The sequence below is a fragment of the Watersipora subatra genome, chromosome 4, assembly GCF_963576615.1.
Source record: "Watersipora subatra chromosome 4, tzWatSuba1.1, whole genome shotgun sequence".
In the NCBI taxonomy this organism is placed as follows: domain Eukaryota; kingdom Metazoa; phylum Bryozoa; class Gymnolaemata; order Cheilostomatida; family Watersiporidae; genus Watersipora; species Watersipora subatra.
The window spans coordinates 13,212,429-13,233,790 of record NC_088711.1 but is presented as its reverse complement, the minus strand read 5'-3'; the positions used below and the strand labels follow the sequence as shown (position 1 = coordinate 13,233,790).

At 37.0% G+C, this 21,362-nt stretch overlaps 1 protein-coding gene across 2 annotated transcripts in view; it reads left to right on the top strand.

The window, feature by feature from the left end:
• The window catches only part of LOC137393758 (RNA exonuclease 1 homolog), a 33,534-nt gene extending 12,214 nt beyond the window's left edge, over positions 1-21,320 (top strand). Inside the window, exons 2-18 of one of the 2 annotated variants that reach the window (XM_068080446.1) lie at positions 605-766; positions 1,338-1,543; positions 1,686-1,841; positions 4,163-4,876; positions 5,447-5,509; positions 5,594-5,701; positions 6,319-6,447; positions 10,197-10,340; positions 11,199-11,330; positions 12,936-13,038; positions 14,203-14,346; positions 14,717-14,830; positions 15,438-15,619; positions 17,712-17,827; positions 18,279-18,417; positions 18,753-18,876; positions 20,955-21,320. In XM_068080446.1, the coding sequence (XP_067936547.1) occupies positions 616-766; positions 1,338-1,543; positions 1,686-1,841; positions 4,163-4,876; positions 5,447-5,509; positions 5,594-5,701; positions 6,319-6,447; positions 10,197-10,340; positions 11,199-11,330; positions 12,936-13,038; positions 14,203-14,346; positions 14,717-14,830; positions 15,438-15,619; positions 17,712-17,827; positions 18,279-18,417; positions 18,753-18,876; positions 20,955-21,046 (2,817 nt within the window). In that variant the 5' untranslated portion in view covers positions 605-615 and the 3' untranslated portion in view covers positions 21,047-21,320. Of the gene's footprint in view, positions 1-604; positions 767-1,337; positions 1,544-1,685; positions 1,842-4,162; positions 4,877-5,446; positions 5,510-5,593; positions 5,702-6,318; positions 6,448-10,196; positions 10,341-11,198; positions 11,331-12,935; positions 13,039-14,202; positions 14,347-14,716; positions 14,831-15,437; positions 15,620-17,711; positions 17,828-18,278; positions 18,418-18,752; positions 18,877-20,954 lie in introns of those variants that run through there. The other variant, XM_068080447.1, reaches the window with a different exon arrangement.
• The last annotated feature ends 42 nt before the right edge of the window (positions 21,321-21,362 follow it).

Sequence of the window (21,362 nt, the reverse complement as noted above, 5' to 3'; positions counted from 1 at the left end):
AAATGTTGCCATTGGCTATGTTGACTAATTAGACAACTAAATGGCAACTAAATTATCTCGCGCTGTTTTTTTATTAGACGTGCAACGCTGGGCATTCAGATAGTAGAGACTCTAAATTTTATTTGGTCTTGATAGACAATACATTATTATGTGTTGTCGCTCATGTCACTATCACACATTATACATGTATATTCATCGACATAAATTAAAGTTGTTCTGTTGTATATACACACAAGTAGATTGTAACTACTGTATTTTCATTGTTATGTTGTAAGATTTTGTTTGTAGCATTTATTTGAAATCAATGTATAACGCGCACCAAATAAAAAAAAATTATTGAACTTGATTTAACACTGCTCATTTTTTAGATTCAAGTCTAAAAATAGTCAACGAAAAATGAAACACCAACTCCAAGTTTGCCTGAAAACATCATAGTATTTAGTTGACATATCCTTTTAACAGCTCAAATTAGCTGTTCTTATTCTTTTTTATTTTCTTATTCTATTTCTTGTTTACCGGATATTACCATTAATTCAGTGGATTAGTAAAATTGCGTGATAGCCCAAACTTATTAAATAATAATAATAATTTTTTATTATTGAAGGGTAGGCAGCCATGTTTCCAACTTCAGGATACTTTAAAAATATCCCATGCCCGTACTACAGCAATGGTGCCTGTGAGAGACCATATTGCCATTTTAAACACCAGAGACCATCCTCATCAAGTCACAAGACTCCGCATATTCCTTCCTACTCGACTGTAGCTGGTAGGGCTTGTGTAGATTGTAGAGTTTTATGGCAATAGTCTACATAATGTTGTATTTATTACGGATACCAATACGCCGTGACTTTTCTTATTTTTAATACAATGTACCACTTAAATACTGTTGCTATATGGAACATGGGTGAAGTTTTTCTTACAAATTCAGCTCGTTAGTGGCTACAACTGAGCAGACTCGCTTGTTCTGTTTTACTTTTGGTGCTCAAATCTTTGGCTGTCGTGCAACATCGTGTGAACTACCTTACATAGTCTAAAGTATTTTTTCCCTTTTTGAGAAAGAAAGTAGTTTTCTTGAAAGGTTATATCAATAGCACAGCCATTGAGTATTGTCCAAAAGTGTAAGAACCTATCGCTGACCTAGCACACTATTAGTTATGCGCTCACCTTAACCGCTCAACCTTTGACCTTATGTTTTAGTTTATTGCGGAGATCACTCGAGTTTACCAATGCATACGATCCCGGAGCTCCATACAGCATCAGTACATTTGATAATCGCATTTGCAGTAACTGGCTTTAACAGGTCTACTACAAAAATTATTAATCAATTATATTTTTAGATCACAATGTTGTCGGTGCTCTATATAAAGGTGGTTCAACACATAGTGCTAAGGCTAAGGGGAAATCTCGCTCGGCACACAGATCCGCTGCCTTGCCAATGCTGCAATATCAACATGAGCCCTTTCCTACAGGACCCTCAATACCCGTGTATAAACCGACTCCAATTGCTGAGCTCAATAGAATGCATGGCACTCAGAAAAAAAAGGTATTGAAATACCAGATTACTGAGACTGATAGATGCATTTTTGAAACCATGTTCTATGAGGCCAATAGCATACATACTGTGCAAACGAGTGATATTAGCCTGGTGAGTATATAAACTAACGATATTGTGTGTGATGAAACAGGATTTACCAACATCCAGTGAAGCAGTGATTAGTGCTCAGTTTCAAGTGATCGGACAAGGTGACTCTAGCCTGCCTCCAGCTACTAGCGCTGTCAGTGGAGACGGTGATGGACCACCCGGGAAATATGATGAGGAAGCAAATTTGGTTAGTCATAAAGTATGTGAGATATAGAGGTACTAATGCATAAAACCCGTGACATCTCAATACACTTACAGATGTCTGCTTATGATTTCACTTTGTTACTATATATAATGTTGTTTTCATTCGAAATTTCAAACTTGAACAAATGGCGATGCCGTGTTTTGTATATTTAAAGATGAACTTACACAAAACTTTAGTAGATTTTATCAGAAAGTAATGGTATTTTTCCATCGTTTGCTATGGTCGGTGACGTTTGAGGTGATTTGACTGCCAGGACATTTCAAGATTAACATCGACAAAACTTGATCGTGTTAAAACGCTCAAAATAAAAATATGTGCAAAGGGACATCACTAGCTGAGCTATTGTTCACAAGTTGCAACATTGCACATTTTTATGCTGCCAATCTTTTTGCAATTGATCGGAGCGTTTTAATAGCGATCAAGTTTTGTCGATTTTACTTTTGAAACATCCTGGCAGTCAGATCACCTCAAACATCAAAAACAATTGCAAATGATAAAAAAATACCGATACTTTTTGATAAAATATAGTAAAATCTTGTGCAAGTTTATCTATAAGAGCTTAATAAGGAATAGGAGCGGTTTGATCTTCTATTTGTACAGGTGATGGACCTTGCTGAGTCATCAAATAATGATTGTTCTATTTGTACAGGTGATGGACCTTGCTGAGTCATCAAATAATGACTGTTCTATTTGTACAGGTGATGGACCTTGCTGAGTCATCAAATATTGACTGTTCTATTTGTACAGGTGATGGACCTTGCTGAGTCATCAAATAATGACTGTTCTATTTGTACAGGTGATGGACCTTGCTGAGTCATCAAATAATGACTGTTCTATTTGTACAGGTGATGGACCTTGCTGAGTCATCAAATACTGACTGTTCTATTTGTACAGGTGATGGACCTTGCTGAGTCATCAAATAATGACTGTTCTATTTGTACAGGTGATGGACCTTGCTGAGTCATCAAATACTGACTGTTCTATTTGTACAGGTGATGGACCTTGCTGAGTCATCAAATAATGAATGTTCTATTTGTACAGGTGATGGACCTTGCTGAGTCATCAAATAATGACTGTTCTATTTGTACAGGTGATGGACCTTGCTGAGTCATCAAATAATGACTGTTCTATTTGTACAGGTGATGGACCTTGCTGAGTCATCAAATAATGACTGTTCTATTTGTACAGGTGATGGACCTTGCTGAGTCATCAAATAATGACTGTTCTATTTGTACAGGTGATGGACCTTGATGAGTCATCAAATAACGACTGTTCTATTTGTACAGGTGATGGACCTTGCTGAGTCATCAAATAATGATTGTTCTATTTGTACAGGTAATGGACCTTGCTGAGTCATCAAATAATGACTGTTCTATTTGTACAGGTGATTGACCTTGCTGAGTCATCAAATAATGACTGTTCTATTTGTACAGGTGATGGACCTTGCTGAGTCATCAAATAATGACTGTTCTATTTGTACAGGTGATGGACCTTGCTGAGTCATCAAATAATGACTGTTCTATTTGTACAGGTGATGGACCTTGCTGAGTCATCAAATAATGACTGTTCTATTTGTACAGGTGATGGACCTTGCTGAGTCATCAAATAATGACTGTTCTATTTGTACAGGTGATGGACCTTGCTGAGTCATCAAATAATGACTGTTCTATTTGTACAGGTGATGGACCTTGCTGAGTCATCAAATAATGACTGTTCTATTTGTACAGGTGATGGACCTTGCTGAGTCATCAAATAATGACTGTTCTATTTGTACAGGTGATGGACCTTGCTGAGTCATCAAATAATGGCTGTTCTATTTGTACAGATGATGGACCTTGCTGAGTCATCAAATAATGGCTGTTCTATTTGTACAGATGATGGACCTTGCTGAGTCATCAAATACTGACTGTTCTATTTGTACAGGTGATGGACCTTGCTGAGTCATCAAATAATGGCTGTTCTATTTGTACAGGTGATGGACCTTGCTGAGTCATCAAATAATGGCTGTTCTATTTGTACAGGTGATGGACCTTGCTGAGTCATCAAATAATGACTGTTCTATTTGTACAGGTGATGGACCTTGCTGAGTCATCAAATACTGACTGTTCTATTTGTACAGGTGATGGACCTTGCTGACTCATCAAATAATGACTGTTCTATTTGTACAGATGATGGACCTTGCTGAGTCATCAAATAATGGCTGTTCTATTTTTACAGGTGATGGACCTTGCTGAGTCATCAAATAATGACTGTTCTATTTGTACAGGTGATGGACCTTGCTGAGTCATCAAATACTGACTGTTCTATTTGTACAGGTGATGAACCTTGCTGAGTCATCAAATAATGACTGTTCTTTAACAAGTTCAGAGGATAAAAATATAGTTAGTCCAAAGAATAGCATTCAACAATCTACTGAAGGAGTTATTACAAACAGCGATGTTCAACAATCTACTGAAGGAGTTATTACAAACAGTGATGTTCAACAATCTACTGAGAGTGTCATTGCAGACAGTGATGTTCAACAATCTAGTGAAAGGTCGACAATCGAGAGTAGTGCTCAACAACCCCCTAGCAAATCCTTAACTATTACAATTAATACCAAACGGAAAATCTCCAAAAAAGAACGAAGAGAATTTGCTGCCTTGTTTGGTGATGCTTCCGACGATGAGGTGGACAGAGATGATAGAGATGAAGACTCTGAAAATGATGTGGTTGAGGTACCACCGATTATGAAAGCAGAGACGGTGATAAACTTGCTCACAGACAGCGGTGAGGAGGATTCTGATTGGGAGGAAGTAATTGACCAACCCACGGCTCGTCTGCCAATACCGAGAGCTAGCGTAAAGTCAGAAACTAAGTCGACGAGTCGGAGAGATAGCAGAAAAGAGTCTTCTAGGTCGGCAAAGAGTGGAGCAGTTGCTGCGCCTATTACTGTGACAAGCTCGTCTAACACCGGACAGTGCAAGGAACTCTTTGAGATGTTTGAGCATGATGCAGAGGCGAGTGACACATCTCTGAGTACAAATGAGGTGAGTACTTGTAGGTGTTGACAGTGCGATAGAATGCGTGTAATAGTCATCTTATTTTGTTGTAGCAAGTGTGCTTCTACAGACTGATGTCATGCTTAGGAATTGTGCTACTTTTGACCAGCCTTACTATTTTTAATAGCCCTTCATGAAGCCTGACTTATATATATTCTATTGACTAGCTGATGCTGACAGTGTTTCTCGGAGTCTTCCACTCTTTCAGCATGGAATCTCTCTTTTAATAATCTGAAAATGACATCAATTAAATATGCATTGATCATTAATAAGATCAGCGCTGTTTGTATGTATGACATTAGGTAGTGTTTTTTATATTCAATAAACCCAAATGTGTGTAGATTTTATGAAAACCAACCAATCAGAGGATAGCTCTGTAACATGGCCACATCACTTTGCAAAGATTTCACTTAATGAGTAGGCTGTCCCACTCCTCAATCAACATTAGGTGAAGCTTTGATCTGCTACTTACTGATGTCAATCTGCGTTAAAATTTGATCTAAAATGTCGACAGGGTAGCCCTTAATAAAGGACTAATGCACTTGTTCTTCTGTCCAGGTTGCTATGATCGACGATGAGATAGAGACATCTAGAAAAAGAAAAGCACGCAATGGAGCTAAGGTAACCTTTCCATCCGGGTTTCAATATTTTTATTTCAGCTTCGCTTTAACTTATCATTTGTGTACAATTTCTTGAAAACTGTAGGAGTCGTCTTTAAACACACCAGCCAAGAAAAAGAAACTGCTCACTCCGCAAGAGGGTCTTCATAATAGATTTGAAGCTATAAAACAAGCAGCTAAACAGCAAGGGAAGGTAAATTATACTTACATTCTTATTTAAATTTTATGTAAATAATATGGCTCTTAATACCAGAGGCAGTCAAAGGGCTGCTATGGCTCCAAGTGCTGCCAAACAGTAGTCATACCTGAACCGATGCCTTAAAACATGCTTAATGACTGGTCAGACACTCAGTATCGGCCAATCGTAATCCGAGGTGACTCGTCTACCTATTGGATACAAGTAGCTTTGTCAACCGATCGTCTTATCTCTACCTTGTTAACTTCTGCTAGTTATCTTTTGGTATTGTTACTAAATAATTAACTGCTTTTTATTATTAACAACCGTATTCTATGGCCTCTGAAATTGGGAAAGTCAACCAACTCGTTCACATTACTCTGCTGTTCACTTCATGTGACGATCACACCATACCTACATGTACATAATATGACTGCACCACTAACAACTTGTTTGATATGACAATTGAAAGCCAGAATCAAATGGAATTTACATGTAGTTCAATTGTTGCGAGGCTGTTTGCTGGTTCTCATTAACACCTTTCTACATGTTTCTACTCATTTACTCCTTTACAAATGTGCGACCGGTCTTTCTACTGCTACATTTCTAACATTTTTATTGTTTGGCAACATTAGCAGGCGACGGAAGCAGTTATAAATAGAGAAAAGAGATTGCGGAATCCTGACTATAACTCTCTGCCAGACGCTACAGCATCTAGAACTTACAAAGGGCAGTCACGGATAGCTCATGAGCCCAAGTCGCAGGTTGGCCAAAGTATTGTTCATTTGATTAGAACTGTGTGATTGATTACTCAGTCAAACCTTGGACTTGTACCTCGATATACAGCTCTTCTACATACGAAGTAATTGGAGCAAATATTGTCTTGCCGTTGCATTGCAGTTTTGCAAATCAGCACAATGTGTGCAGTTCCCGTTCACATACATAGTTTGGTTCTGTTGCACTCGAATAATAGGGAACAGGGTTTCATAGTTCATTCACACCTTTATTTACTTGTGAAATCGTGCATCTCAAGAAGACCAGTGGGAGTGGTAGTAGAAGTGAGGAAACAAGCAATGCTTTTTCTAGAATTACACCAGCAAACGATAGAATAAACATGGCCAAACATCTTCAAATTGATTCTTTAAAAAAAAGTAGTTTCGTGGTTATCAGAAGGAAAAAAGTGAAAGTGATGAGCGAAACAGCCTGGAATAAGTGATAAGGGACAGACCAGACATGGTGATCTGTACATATAAAAAGTGAAAGTGATGAGCGAAACAGCCTGGAATAAGTGATAAGGGACAGACCAGACACGGTGATCTAGAGAAACAGCCTGGAATAAGTGATAAGGGACAGACCAGACATGGTGATCTAGAGAAAGAGCCTGGAATAAGTGATAAGGGACAGACCAGACATGGTGATCTAGAGAAACAGCCTGGAATAAGTGATAAGGGACAGACCAGACATGGTGATCTAGAGAAACAGCCTGGAATAAGTGATAAGGGACAGACCAGACACGGTGATCTAGAGAAACAGCCTGGAATAAGTGATAAGAGACAGACCAGACACGGTGATCTAGAGAAACAGCCTGGAATAAGTGATAAGGGACAGACCAGACATGGTGATCTAGAGAAACAGCCTGGAATAAGTGATAAGGGACAGACCAGACATGGTGATCTAGAGAAACAGCCTGGAATAAGTGATAAGGGACAGACCAGACATGGTGATCTAGAGAAACAGCCTGGAATAAGTGATAAGGGACAGACCAGACATGGTGATCTAGAGAAACAGCCTGGAATAAGTGATAAGGGACAGACCAGACATGGTGATCTAGAGAAACAGCCTGGAATAAGTGATAAGGGACAGACCAGACATGGTGATCTAGAGAAAGAGCCTGGAATAAGTGATAAGGGACAGACCAGACATGGTGATCTAGAGAAACAGCCTGGAATAAGTGATAAGGGACAGACCAGACATGGTGATCTAGAGAAAGAGCCTGGAATAAGTGATAAGGGACAGACCAGACATGGTGATCTGCACATATAAATCTAAGTATTGGTTTATTTGTTTGCCGTATGTCCAGCTATAGGGATAAAATATGCACGCTTGCTAGCAAGCGTTGCTAGCAAGCGTTGCTAGCATTAGAAACGAAAGACTTCCTCGCACTGGAATTAAACTCAGAAACACCAGTTTTGCAGACAAGCTCTAACCACTATGCCACGCGACCCTCTGATTGTACTATGAAATAATTGTGGACATACATATTACACCTGCCAATCTTTAATGGCGTGCGGGGCTGACAGTGTACTGGAAGAGAAATATGTGTCCAGACTTCCCCAAAATGCTATAAATACTTGTAGCACATACTGAAATGAGCAGACTCCTTCATTTAAAAGTTAGAATGCTAAATGTTGTATATGTTGATTAAAAATAAGTTTTCTGTGCAAAAACTTGTTTATTATCCGTGCAACGCCGGGCATTCACCTAGTTAGAAATAAAATAAACAAATATCCTAATTTAAAACCCAAGAATTATAAATAAGTTACCTATATGTTAATTTAAGGTACCTGTATTCTATGTTAGACTATCTCTCTATCACCACCTTCACCTATGCACTGTCTATATCTTGTATTGTAAATGCCACACCTTGATTCTTCCATCTTTAATCTAAAGCTTAAGTGACAGTAAAACTTTTTTATTGGTTATAACTTTGTTGATTTAGTTTTTTTATATATAATTTAGTGTTTTCTATTTAGTTTAGTTTTTTCTATTTAATTTTTTGTGTTGTTTTATATAGTGCATTTATTATAATTTAATATGTAATTACCTGAAGAATTTATTATAAAGTGTTGGAACTGTAAAACAAATTGAAGGAAATACAATATATTCTTACAAGAATGTTTGCTCCAACACATGATGGTTTTGGTATATGAAACAAATATCGCAACTGATTAACTCAGTATGCTGAAGTTTATCCATGTACAGTGAATGACACCTGCCATATTTATTGGGTCTTTCGATGGTGTTGGCATGAATACATGAATGAACAATTAATTTTTAAAGCTTTTAAACTCAATATTTTTATGAACTTTCAACCTTGTGTCTAGCTTAATTGTGTTTTGATCTTTTAAAATATCGAATCAATCGGCGTGCATGAAACAGAAGTTCTAAAGTAGTAATAAATCTTGTTGTTTTATAAAGAAATTATCTGTTATTTTTTTGCCAAAGTAGTCTGTAGACAGATAAGTGGTCTGTAGACAGATAAGTGGTCTGTAGACAGATAAGTGGTCTGTTGACAGATATGTGGTCTGCAGACAGATAAGTGGTCTGTAGGCAGATAAGTGGTCTGTAGACAGATAAGTCGTCTGTAGACAGATAAGTGGTCTGTAGACAGATAAGTGGTCTGTAGACAGATAAGTGGTCTGTTGACAGATAAGTGGTCTGTAGACAGATATGTGGTCTGTAGACAGATACGTGGTCTGCTGACAGATAAGTCGTCTGTAGACAGATAAGTGGTCTGTAGACAGATATGTGGTCTGTAGACAGATACGTGGTCTGCTGACAGATAAGTCGTCTGTAGACAGATAAGTGGTCTGTAGACAGATAAGTGGTCTGTAGACAGATATGTGGTCTGTAGACAGATACGTGGTCTGCTGACAGATAAGTCGTCTGTAGACAGATAAGTGGTCTGTAGACAGATAAGTGGTCTGTAGGCAGATAAGTGGTCTGTAGACAGATAAGTCGTCTGTAGACAGATACGTGGTCTGCTGACAGATAAGTGGTCTGTAGACAGATAAGTCGTCTGTAGACAGATAAGTGGTCTGTAGACAGATAAGTGGTCTGTAGACAGATAAGTCGTCTGTAGACAGATACGTGTTATTCTGTGAAATCAGTTTTCAAGAATTGGAGTGCATCTCTATTACTTTTATTAGCATCAAAATAAACATCCACCTAACTTTAGCAGCTTTAAAAGCTCGTGTTTGCTTAAATTAAGTTCTCTGATAGAGAAGTACTAGAGTATTTCTACAGTTATATGTATACATGCGTGTTGGCGGGCCGGAGTCAGAGCATTATCCTTGTTAGCGGTTGTCAGTCTTGTCGACGGTTGTCAATTTTGTTAACAGCTGTCAGTCTTGTTAACGGTTGTTAGTCTTGTCAACGGTTGTCAGTCTTGTTAACGGTTGTCAGTCTTGTTAACGGTTGGCAGTCTTGTTAACGGTTGTCAGTCTTGTTAACGATTGTCAGTCTTGTTAATGGCTGTCAGTCTTGTTAACAGCTGTCAGTCTTGTTAACGGTTGTCAGTCTTGTTAACGGCTGTCAGTCTTGTTAACGGTTGTCAGTTTTGTTAACGGCTGTCAGTCTTGCTGTAGACCATTTAGTTTTGCATCAGAGTGATAACTCACTCATCTCTATTCAGCAAGAGTTCCGTGGGAGTTTGTTTACCCTAGCTTGTCCTATTTTAATCGTTATTCTAAGTGTTTTTTGTTTCCTTCATCGTTGTTGATATTTATTCTAGAAAGCAAAAAAGTCATTGGAGAGACCGCGTATCCCTGTTAATAGCAAGAGTAAAATAGGCGGCAGTGTGAGGCAGTTGAAACTGGATCAGCTGATTAATGAGTGTCTCCGCTGGTACACAGATGAGGCAGATGCGTATGATAGGGTATGTATATGCATCTGTTCAAAGACTGTCTCTCGGTCCTTTACCTTAAGTTACCTTATCATCTGAGCACTACTCAAGCCATAATATGGCTAACAATGAGCATGATTACAATGTTTAGGAATTGTGGAAAGTAACATTCTATGTCACAGGATCAAGCTTCCTTTATTTAAACCTACAGCTGTTGCCTTAAGTCAGTGTATCTGGTACAATAATAACTGGAACCACGTTACACTACAGCTTCGTATCCAATATGCGTTGCTTCAATTTTTACTAACCTCTTAATGGCATGATGTTAGTTAGTAGATGTTTGTAGGATTACTCTCATCAAAATATGCACACAGCGATCTTCATTTTATTATCCTTTTGGTTTTAAAAGAAGGCATAAGCGGACTACAGGCACTATGCTGCTGTTGTTGAATGAAGGTGGTTTTAATAGTATTTTAAAAGAAGCTATTGTCTTGCTGGGGAATTGAGTCTGAAATCCACACCAATTTTTTTTGCAAATATCAATTCAAAAAAGGCTAATTATTGTATTTAAATGTTGTGAAAGCTTGAAGATGCTTTTGCACTGTACACGAGCGAGAAATGAATTAGCTGTCTTGAACTGTACAGTATTCTAGACATGGGAGAGTCGGGGAGCTAGGGGACTACATAAGATGTATTCTGATATTGATTCTTGGTGCTCTCATAACTCTATCTTTTTTCATCAGTAGTAGCTCTATGAATAAAGCGTATGTCAATGCAACTAAGTACAGTAATCAGGATAAGCTTTGAACATTAATATAGTTTAGTTGACCAGGTTTATTGTTCACTCTGCTGTCACTGTAACATTGGTCAGTCCTCATTCTGCCATTTCAGGCCAAAACAGAAGAGGAGGCTGCGTCTGCCAGGGCAACCAGTAAAATAATTTATTACAATTTAATTTCGAATATTATAAAAAATATAAGAGAAGAACTCGGTGATGATCATGCAAACAAGGCTCAACCTACCGTAAGTTTTAAAGCTATCTTCTCTCTACTTTTCAACAAATGGCGCCTTCCGTTTCAATGCACTTCCATTCATGGAACTTTAAACTGCGTAGTCATTCTGCTACTCAAACTGAGTGAATACAACTCAATGTCTCTGAAATCTGCCAAGTAATAAATTAGTGTATAGGAAAACTGGATTTATTCAGTGCGTTTTAGGAGTGCAACGCGACAATTTAAAAAAATTTAACACAGTATTAACTTTTTCATGCTAAACCAAATTATTGTTTTTTTTTATTGAGCTGGTCTTTGTGTGATGGAATATTGAAATGCTGACAGTTACTCATTTTAATTGCTACTCCATACTTTATATATAATGGAGTATTGAAAAATTAAACTGTTTTCATATTTTTAATGCAGCTAAACATGAGAGACTTTGTATGTGTTGTTTGTAATATTTAAAGTTGATTAAAATGGAATCAGAGTTCAGCTTCTGTTGAACTTTGATGATTTTGAAGCTATTCTAGTAGTGATACACTATTGCTCATATTATTAGATTAATTATCATTAAATTCCTTAACAATGCTCATGATAAAAATTAAGTTAAATGACAACTTACTTGTAATTCTAAGGTGACTTGTATCTTTATGATAAGTACTAAGCTATGTTAAAGGAAGTTCTTCAAAAACCTAAAATAAATTGTCGTTTTGATCACTAAATGTTTTAGTTATTCAAGTAAATATTCTGTAACCACCTAACTTTGCATTTGTTATTAAGCTGGATTATTAATCGGCTGCGTGTCTGCAAGCATGCCGATTGATTATATGCTCTTCACGAGACAATTATTCGTGACAAAAAATTTTTGTTAATTTTTTTGTGCTTGGGTTTGGGATACTCCAAACCTGCAGCATTGAACTTTATATAATTTCTAGTAACTTTGTCAGATTTGAGAACGTCTTTGCTTACTGACTGATAAAAGTTTATTTTCCACACAGTAGTGTGTGGTTAGTAGTAGTGCCATAAGTTAGTGTGGTTAGTAGTAGTGCCATAAGTTAGTGTGGTTGGTAGTAGTGCCATAAGTTAGTGTGGTTAGTAGTAGTACCATAAGTTAGTTTGGTTAGTAGTAGTGCCATAAGTTAGTGTGTTTAGTAGTAGTGCCATAAGTTAGTGTGGTTAGTAGTAGTCCCATAAGTTAGTGTGTTTAAAATAGACATACAGTAGTGTGTTTAAAATAGACATACAGTAGTGTGTTTAAAATAGACATACAGTAGTGTGTTTAAAATAGACATACAGTAATGTGTTTAAAATAGACATACAGTAATGTGTTTAAAATAGACATACAGTAGTGTGTTTAAAATAGACATACAGCAGTGTGTTTAAAATAGGCATACAGTAGTGTGTTTAAAATAGACATACAGTAATGTGTTTAAAATAGACATACAGTAGTGTTTTTAAAATAGACATACAGTAGTGTGTTTAAAATAGACATCCAGTAGTGTGTTTAAAATAGCTAGTATTCATTTGTTTGAAGCTATATTGGGGTTAATCCACAGTTTTTGTTACTAAGCCATTTAGTTAGGCCTGATGAAACCTGTCACTAGTAGGGTATGTTGTTGATATCTGAACACAGGTGTCTCATGAGGTGGTGTTGGCTGGTAAAGCTTCTAGTAAGTTCACTGTCGGGTTGAAGCGAAAAGCATCTACTAAACACCTCACCAGACAAGACATGCTAGGTATGCATCTCCGGGTTCACTGTATCTTTTATTAATTGGCTAGTGCCATACTGCTTTTTGTGTTTCACTAGTTTTATTGTCCGATTCACAACATACCCTACAGGATGAAATTATTCACGGAGTTAAATTTCGCGGAAATGGTCTTTTCAAGCATATTTGCGAACCAAATTATTCGCGGATGAACACATTCGCGAATAAATTAATCCGTGAAAGAGGCTAGCAATAGAGTGAAACCTTCACGTGCGTATACCTCGTGTTTAGGTTTCTGTTTAGCTAAGAATTTTATGTCGATCATGCAAAGCTATAAATTTTTGGCTGCATACAAAGGTTTTAATGAATGTTCATCGATTTGGAGGCCTTTGGTGAACTAACAATGTGTGGTAAGATATGAGGTTTTTCAACATGAACTGCAGGAGATTTTTTCGATGATGATGCCATGCTGAATTCCGAATAACTTGTGACAACCTTGAAAATTTTCGTAAAGAAGTGTGATGCATTAGCAATGGGCTTAATTCAAAGCCCTGGCGGAGATCTTAAGAGTTTAGAACTTAGCTACGTTTACTAACTCTGCCTAGCGGCTAGTTTTTAATTTGAGGTAGTAGTTATTCTCCCTTGTGTTAAAAATAAAACCAATTATTCGCAGATTTTAATAATTCACAGATTTTACTGTACGCGAACTCATGAATTATTAAATCCATAGAATATTTCCATCCTATAGGGTATTTGTAATTGCTTGTGCAATCTGGTGGAAAGATTTATGTAGAGAAGGTAGCAGGATCAGAAAAGCTTAGCAACAGCACAAACAGATGATTGCATCATCTTTAGCATTGTAGCTATTGTAAAGTGCCTGTTGATGGTCCCAATTTAGACAAAGTAGCTGATAACTAGCTTTTAAGTAGCTTTTAATCGTTAGATGTGGCAGTATCTTATCTTTAAAAAAACCATTGCGCTTTTCACTCTGCATTAGTTCATGACAACAATGCACTGATTGTCATTAATGACTTTGTTAGTGTTGGTCAGAAGCTGCTGTTCACATGCAATCACACTGTTGTCTCTGTAAATCTTGCACCAACTCACCAACTGTGCGATTTGCTTCAGTTTTTTATTACCGTTTGACTGTTCGACTAGGTAATGCATTCAGTACAACTTTTTTGTCTTGTTCAGGTGATTTATTATTCAAAAAGCTGAGAAGTTATGTTCTCTCTGAAAATCAACTCGTAGAGCAAGGTTACCCAAGGCCTGCCCAAGGCAAAGCTGGTCACGCGGACATCCAATGGACTCATTACGATAAGATTCCAGAAATGAAAGGTTATGTTGAGATGATACTCCTATTGATCAGAATGTTTGTAGGCTTACAATATGAGTGAGAAAAATAGAGAGCTGTGTGCGTTGTAGCCAAGGTTTAGTGGAATATTCAGACTATTAGGTTAAATATAATCAGGGTTTTTTGTATCCAAGGAGCTGAGGCTATTGTAGTATCAAAAGGTTATCCTGATTAAAGGCTTGCTCTTGCTCAGTCTCAGTTATATTGTAAGTCTTCAGATTTTAATTCTGTCCAAATTATCTTGTTAATATTTAGTCATTTCTAGTTGATAATGACAAGGTTTGGGTATCACAAATGGTGGCAGTGATAGTGGAGTAATGACGCTGTCTAGAGTGTATTCTTCCCTATTTATAGGTCTCATCCGGATATGCAAACGCTGTGGTCGCAGTTTTTTGCTAACAGAAGACAATGGATATGTTAGTAAAGAGGAATGCGTATATCATTGGGGCAAGAACTTTCGAACAAAAGGTACTTGATAGCCTTGTATTCAGGCTTCTAGATATACATAGACTTCTGTAAACCAATAGACTTCTTTATCTCTCGCAGTTTTTCATTTAGTTCATGATTTCATTGGTAGATTTGTGTTAGAGCATGGCAGGTTGCGAGTATATGAGCGAGACTGGCATTAGAATTGTTTCGTCGCTATGGTCAACCACAAATGCGCGGACATCAGAAGCTACAATCATTCTGTCGTATTGAAATCTGAATAAGCTAGAATAGGCTATCGTTTTTAGCTCTTCTGTTTTATGCCTATATGACATGAAGGTTACAGAAGACATTTATACGCTATTACCATTTCACTCTGGAAGCATAGAAGGTAGTAGACGCTACTATATACAGATATTGGAGCAACAAACAGCAATATTGAAATGTGTGGTTGTTTTTTCTAACTCTTCACTACTTCTGTGATCTCCTCTATAGCTGGTTCCATTTTGTTTATTTATTCATAACCGGATAATAATCCATATGGTTTTAAAGGACGAATACAAATTTACACATTGCTGCACAAACCTAAAACACATTTTGTCATCACCTGTTGCATGGTTATCAATTTATTGCTTTTTGTCATTTTTAGTTCATGGTCAATGGGAAAATAGCTTCACGTGCTGCGATGGAAAGCCAGGCTCGGAGGGGTGCACGATGAGCTATGGCCATGTACATGAATCGAATAAGTTCTCAGATCTAGGTGGTTATATGAAAACCTTTGCTAAAAAATCTAAAGACTACTGCGGAGTTTACTCTCTAGATTGTGAAATGGTAAGTTTTGTCCGGGGAGACATCATCAGTTACACAAAGCTTATCAATTTTAGTGTTTGGTCACTTTGGAAAACAGATATTTCTAAGTATTTTCATCAGTAGCAATACTTGTATAATTCTGTGTAGCTGGTTTGAGGTAAAGATAGTGGTAGGTGCTATCACTGGTAGGTACAGCTACTGATAAGTACAGTCATTGGTTGATACAGTTACTGGTAAGTACAGTGACGAGTAGGTACCGTTACTGGTAGACACAGTGACTGGTAGGTACAGTTACTGGTAAGTACAGTCACTGGTACATACAGTTAATGGTAGATGCAGCTACTAGTAGGTATAGTTACTAGTAGATAAAGTTACTGGTAGGTGCAATTAGCTGCAGGCTCAGATTTCTTTTACAGTTTGAACCTAATTCTTTTTATCACTGAAAGATTTGAATTTTTTTACAAGTCCAGTAGAAGATCCAACAACGTAAATAATCCATTCCGAGAACATTTATGTTATAGACATTTTATGTTATACGAACTGTAAAATACATGTAAATTGCATAATTTATTCCAAGATCATTCCAAACTCACCCCTTTAGCTCTTCAAGTAGGAATAACTAAACTGAACTTTTTAATTTAATGACTATAGAGTATAGACTAACTATAGACTATAGAGTATAGACAGACTATAGAGTATAGACTAACTATAGAGTATAGACTAACTATAGACTATAGAGTATATACTAACTATAGAGTATAGAGTATAGACTAACTATAGACTATAGGGTATAGACTAACTATAGACTATAGGGTGTAGACTAACTATAGGGTATAGACTAACTATAGACTATAGAGTATAGACTAACTATAGACTATAGACTAACTGCGCTATTGTTGGTTTGTATCAACAACTCTTCTTCTTTATTATCACTTACTTGGTTTAGGGAATACGGTAATTTTACATTAAGTTAAGGGGAATACACAGCCTCAATGTCAATTTAAATCAAGTTTTCTATATTCAGATCATGGACACATACAATATTTTTCAATGAAAAATATTGTATGTGTCTAAAATGAAGTAAAACCAAAAATACATTTTTGTGGTGTCTGTCAGTCTGTCCATTTTTGGAAGCCAGGGTTAGAGGTTCAAATAGGAGATCGCTTTCAATGAGCTTGTGACATTCAGCTTGGTAGACAGTCACTCTAAGAGTGACACTCAGCTTGTTAGACAGTCACTCTAACAGTGAGATTCAGCTTGATAGACAGTCACTCTAACAGTAAAATTCAGCTTGATAGACAGTCACTCTAAGAGGGACACTCAGCTTGGTAGACAGTCACTCTAACAGTGACATTCAGCTTGGTAGACAGTCACTCTAACAGTGACATTCAGCTTGGTAGACAGTCACTCTAACAGTAACATTCAGCTTGGTAGACAGTCACTCTAACAGTGACATTCAGCTTGGTAGACAGACAGTCACTCTAACCCCTGCACCAATAAATATGCTGCTACTTATTCTCTGTGCTTTATCGGTACACCTGACAATCTCTCACGGTAGCCTAGAGTGCTAGGGTACTAGTGTATATGATAGAAATACCTTAATATGTCATTTTCTCTTTCAAGTGTGGAAAGTAAAAACGATATTTTTTAAGACTAATCATGGAACTCTTGTTATCTAAATCGAATTTGCGAACTTTCACTGACTTGACTCTTTGCGTTATATGAAATTTCCTACGTAATATGAAACAAAAACTTTACATAAATTCTCTATGTTAAGTGGAGTTTTTGGAAAGAAGATGTTTATGTTATGGGAGAGTCTACTGTATGATTACTCAGCATGAAGGATGTCGTACATCTGTATAATTTCAGATGTTTTTCTTTATAATGGCAGATGTATAGTTTGCTTGGGTTATATCACATTTGTGTTGCATGTAGGCAGTATTATTATCATCATTATACTTTCTGGCATCCATAATATTCTGGGTAAAATTACTGTTGCAACTAACAAAGGCTTGGAATAACTAGAAATCCTGCATCGATAGAGAAGATAATAATCACTTTTATCCCTTGAAAAATTTCTCATTCAAATTTTTATTGATTTGTACTGTTTTAGGTTTATACAACTAAAGGAATAGAAATCGCCCGTGTAACAGTCATAAATGATAAACTTGATATAATGTTGGACTCATTCATAAAGCCTGAATGTGAGGTGATAGATTATAACACGCGGTAAGCTCTTCTTGTTCACGAGATAATAATTTCCTATTATTTCAACTAATTCCGTGTACCGTCCCATTAAACTATTCAAATGGGTCATTCTGTTTGACTAAACTTCTTGATATTTAAGCAGTTTTAGATAGTCAGATCAGAGGTGAATGACTAGCATTGTTTATGTTTGTACCAGTGAGGTTATGTATATTCTAGTATAGACTAACTCGCTGCCACCACTCGCTACCTTTAATGATTTATAGTTGTTCTTCTGATGAGCCGCAAACCGTTTGCCTCAAGCCCAAGTTAAAATATCCAGATTAGGATTTGCTTTCTCTTGTTAAACTAAATATTATATATACATTGTATGAAATGAACTCTATTATTATTATTTAAGATGTACCCTGATTAGTTTATTGCTGGTTAAAATGAGCTAACCTTCGCTAATCACCATCCTTTGTCTCTCATTTAGGTTTAGTGGATTGACAGAAGATAATTTCACAAATGTTACGACGACTCTCAAAGATATTCAGGCTCTTCTACTCGACATGTTTCAGGAAGACACAGTGCTTATAGGACACAGTCTAAATAGTGACCTGATTGCTCTCAAGGTGTGCGCTTGCTTGACAGAGTTTCCCAATAATTTGTTTTGGAAATGCTTTTCTGTGTGATGTTTTACTATTGTGTTAATTATGGTTGCAAATTTATGTTTTGTGAGCGATACAGATAGCATATACATGTATATGCTGTAACATAATGTGGAGAACGTCTTTTGGCATTCTCAATATGTCAGCTACTTAAAAAGGTTGTTGTTTTATATCTATATTTTATCCACTTTCAAAATCCCGATATTGATTCAGTTTTTTGGCTTTTATGCTGTCTCATTCATTCAGTATGCCGCCCTTTGCCGCAACTGTTGTGTAACCCATGTCTATTTAATTTGTAGCTTATACATGACAATGTAGTGGATACATCTATGGTCTGGCCTCATAAATTTGGTCTACCATACAAGAGGGCGCTTAAAAATCTCATGTTAGAAATTTTAAACAAGATGATTCAGGAGTCTGGATGTAAGTATTACATCATTCTTACCTGACACCTACCTCATCACAAGTTGACTGAAACTCCCGGGTACAAGATTCTCTAATACTTTCCCACTGCATATACATGTTGTCTTTTCTTGTTACTCTGCAGTTGGTTTCCTACTAAACTTGTTTCTTCAGGAAGTGATAAATGTTGATGGTACTAATAGCGTTGATGGTACTAGTAGTGTTGATGGTACTAGTAGTGTTAGTAGTACTAGTAGTGTTGGTGGTACTAGTAGTGTTGATGGTACTAGTAGTGTTGGTAGTACTAGTAGTGTTGATGTTACTAGTAGTGTTGGAGGTACTAGTAGTGTTGGAGGTACTAGTAGTGTTGGTAGTACTAGTAGTGTTGATGGTACTAGTAGTGTTGGTGGTACTAGTAGTGTTGGTGGTACTAGTAGTGTTGATGGTACTAGTAGTGTTGGTGGTACTAGTAGTGTTGATGGTACTAGTAGTGTTGATGGCACTAGTAGTGTTGGTGGTACTAGTAGTGTTGGTAGTACTAGTAGTGTTGGTAGTACTAATAGTGTTGTTGGTACTAGTAGCATTAGTAGTACTAGTAGTGTTGGTGGTACTAGTAGTGTTGATGGTACTAGCAGTGTTTGTGGTACTAGTAGTGTTGATGGGACTAGTAATGTTGATGGCACTAGTAGTGTTGGTAGTACTAGTAGTGTTGATGGTACTAGTAGTGTTGGTAGTACTAGTAGTGTTGGTGGTACTAGTAGTGTCGGTAGTACTGGTAATGTCAGTAATTTTCTTAGTGACTATTGCAAATGCCCTGCCATTTTTAACAGCTCGTATCAATGTGGTGATAACAATAATGCTTAGCTGGACAGCAGTGCTTTTGGTAGTGATGTATAGAGAAATATAGACGGTTTTAGACGTATGGGTAGCATTGGTTGTTTCCATAGCAATAACATCGCTAGTAGTAGCTAGTTGTAGCAATAATAACACTCAGCAAAAAGGGCAGTATTTGACATTATGCTACTGCCTTTTTAAGTTCTTGTTTATGAAAATTCCTTTGTGTTTGTTCAGTCAGCGTTTCCTTGCACTAGTAATCACTAATCTATTAATCATTCAACAGCTAGTAGTGGTACCATGGTTCACTTCATAGCTTTAAACCTTCCTGTAACACTATAACCAGCTAGTAGTCGTACCATGGTTCACTTCATAGCTTTAAACCTTCCTGTAACACTATAACCAGCTAGTAGTCGTACCATGGTTTACTTCATAGCTTTAAACCTTCCTGTAACACTATAACCAGCTAGTAGTCGTACCATGGTTCACTTCATAGCTTTAAACCTTCCTGTAACACTATAACCAGCTAGTAGTCGTACCATGGTTTACTTCATAGCTTTAAACCTTCCTGTAACACTATAACCAGCTAGTAGTCGTACCATGGTTTACTTCATAGCTTTAAACCTTCCTGTAACACTATAACCAGCTAGTAGTCGTACCATGGTTCACTTCATAGCTTTAAACCTTCCTGTAACACTATAACCAGCTAGTAGTCGTACCATGGTTCACTTCATAGCTTTAAACCTTCCTGTAACACTATAACCAGCTAGTAGTCGTACCATGGTTCACTTCATAGCTTTAAACCTTCCTGTAACACTATAACCAGCTAGTAGTCGTACCATGGTTCACTTCATAGCTTTAAACCTTCCTGTAACACTATAACCTGTCTGTCTGTCTGTCTTATGCATTCAAGTAATGGTAGGCTATAGAGCAATATATTCCAACAGTTTCTTCTCTTTTCTTACAAACGAATTATGTAATGACAATTTTACTCTATGCCACAGTTTCACTGGCAGTCCTGGCTTTAATTATTTAGAAATGACATGTTCAACCTGCAAAAGCTATTAAATGATTAATGGTATATCACGTTGTTAGAATAACCTACACATACATTGTCTGGAAGTGATATACCTTTTGCATGGTAGATAGGCTTCAGGTGTATAATACATGTCATACTGAAATTTGATACTTGTCTAAAGATGACAATGTCAGTTTGGCGTCTATTGTCCACCTCTTAAATGAATTCATACATATTGGTTGTCTAGCCGCTGGACACGATAGTACGGAGGATGCCAGCGCCTGCATGGAGCTCATGAAATGGAAGGTGCACGAAGACTATAAGAAAGACAATAGGTAGTGAACCAGAGGATTATCTCAGCAGACACTGGGATTACTTTATCCCATCAGCATTTGCCTTTTTCTTTTGGAGTTGACCAATCAGTATTATTGTCATGATCAATTCTCTTATTAATTACTTCATTCAGTCATTCGACAAATGGTAACCAATAGATCTGCACTTTGTAAAAGATCATTGTTGGTTTATATTTTGATAATGTTAAATACATGTATAGTAAAACAATTTTGTTACATGTCAATTGGTCATAAATATCTTAGAGGAGTAGGTAGTAACGATAACCATTTGCATAAACCATAACTATTTTCTTAATAGTGTG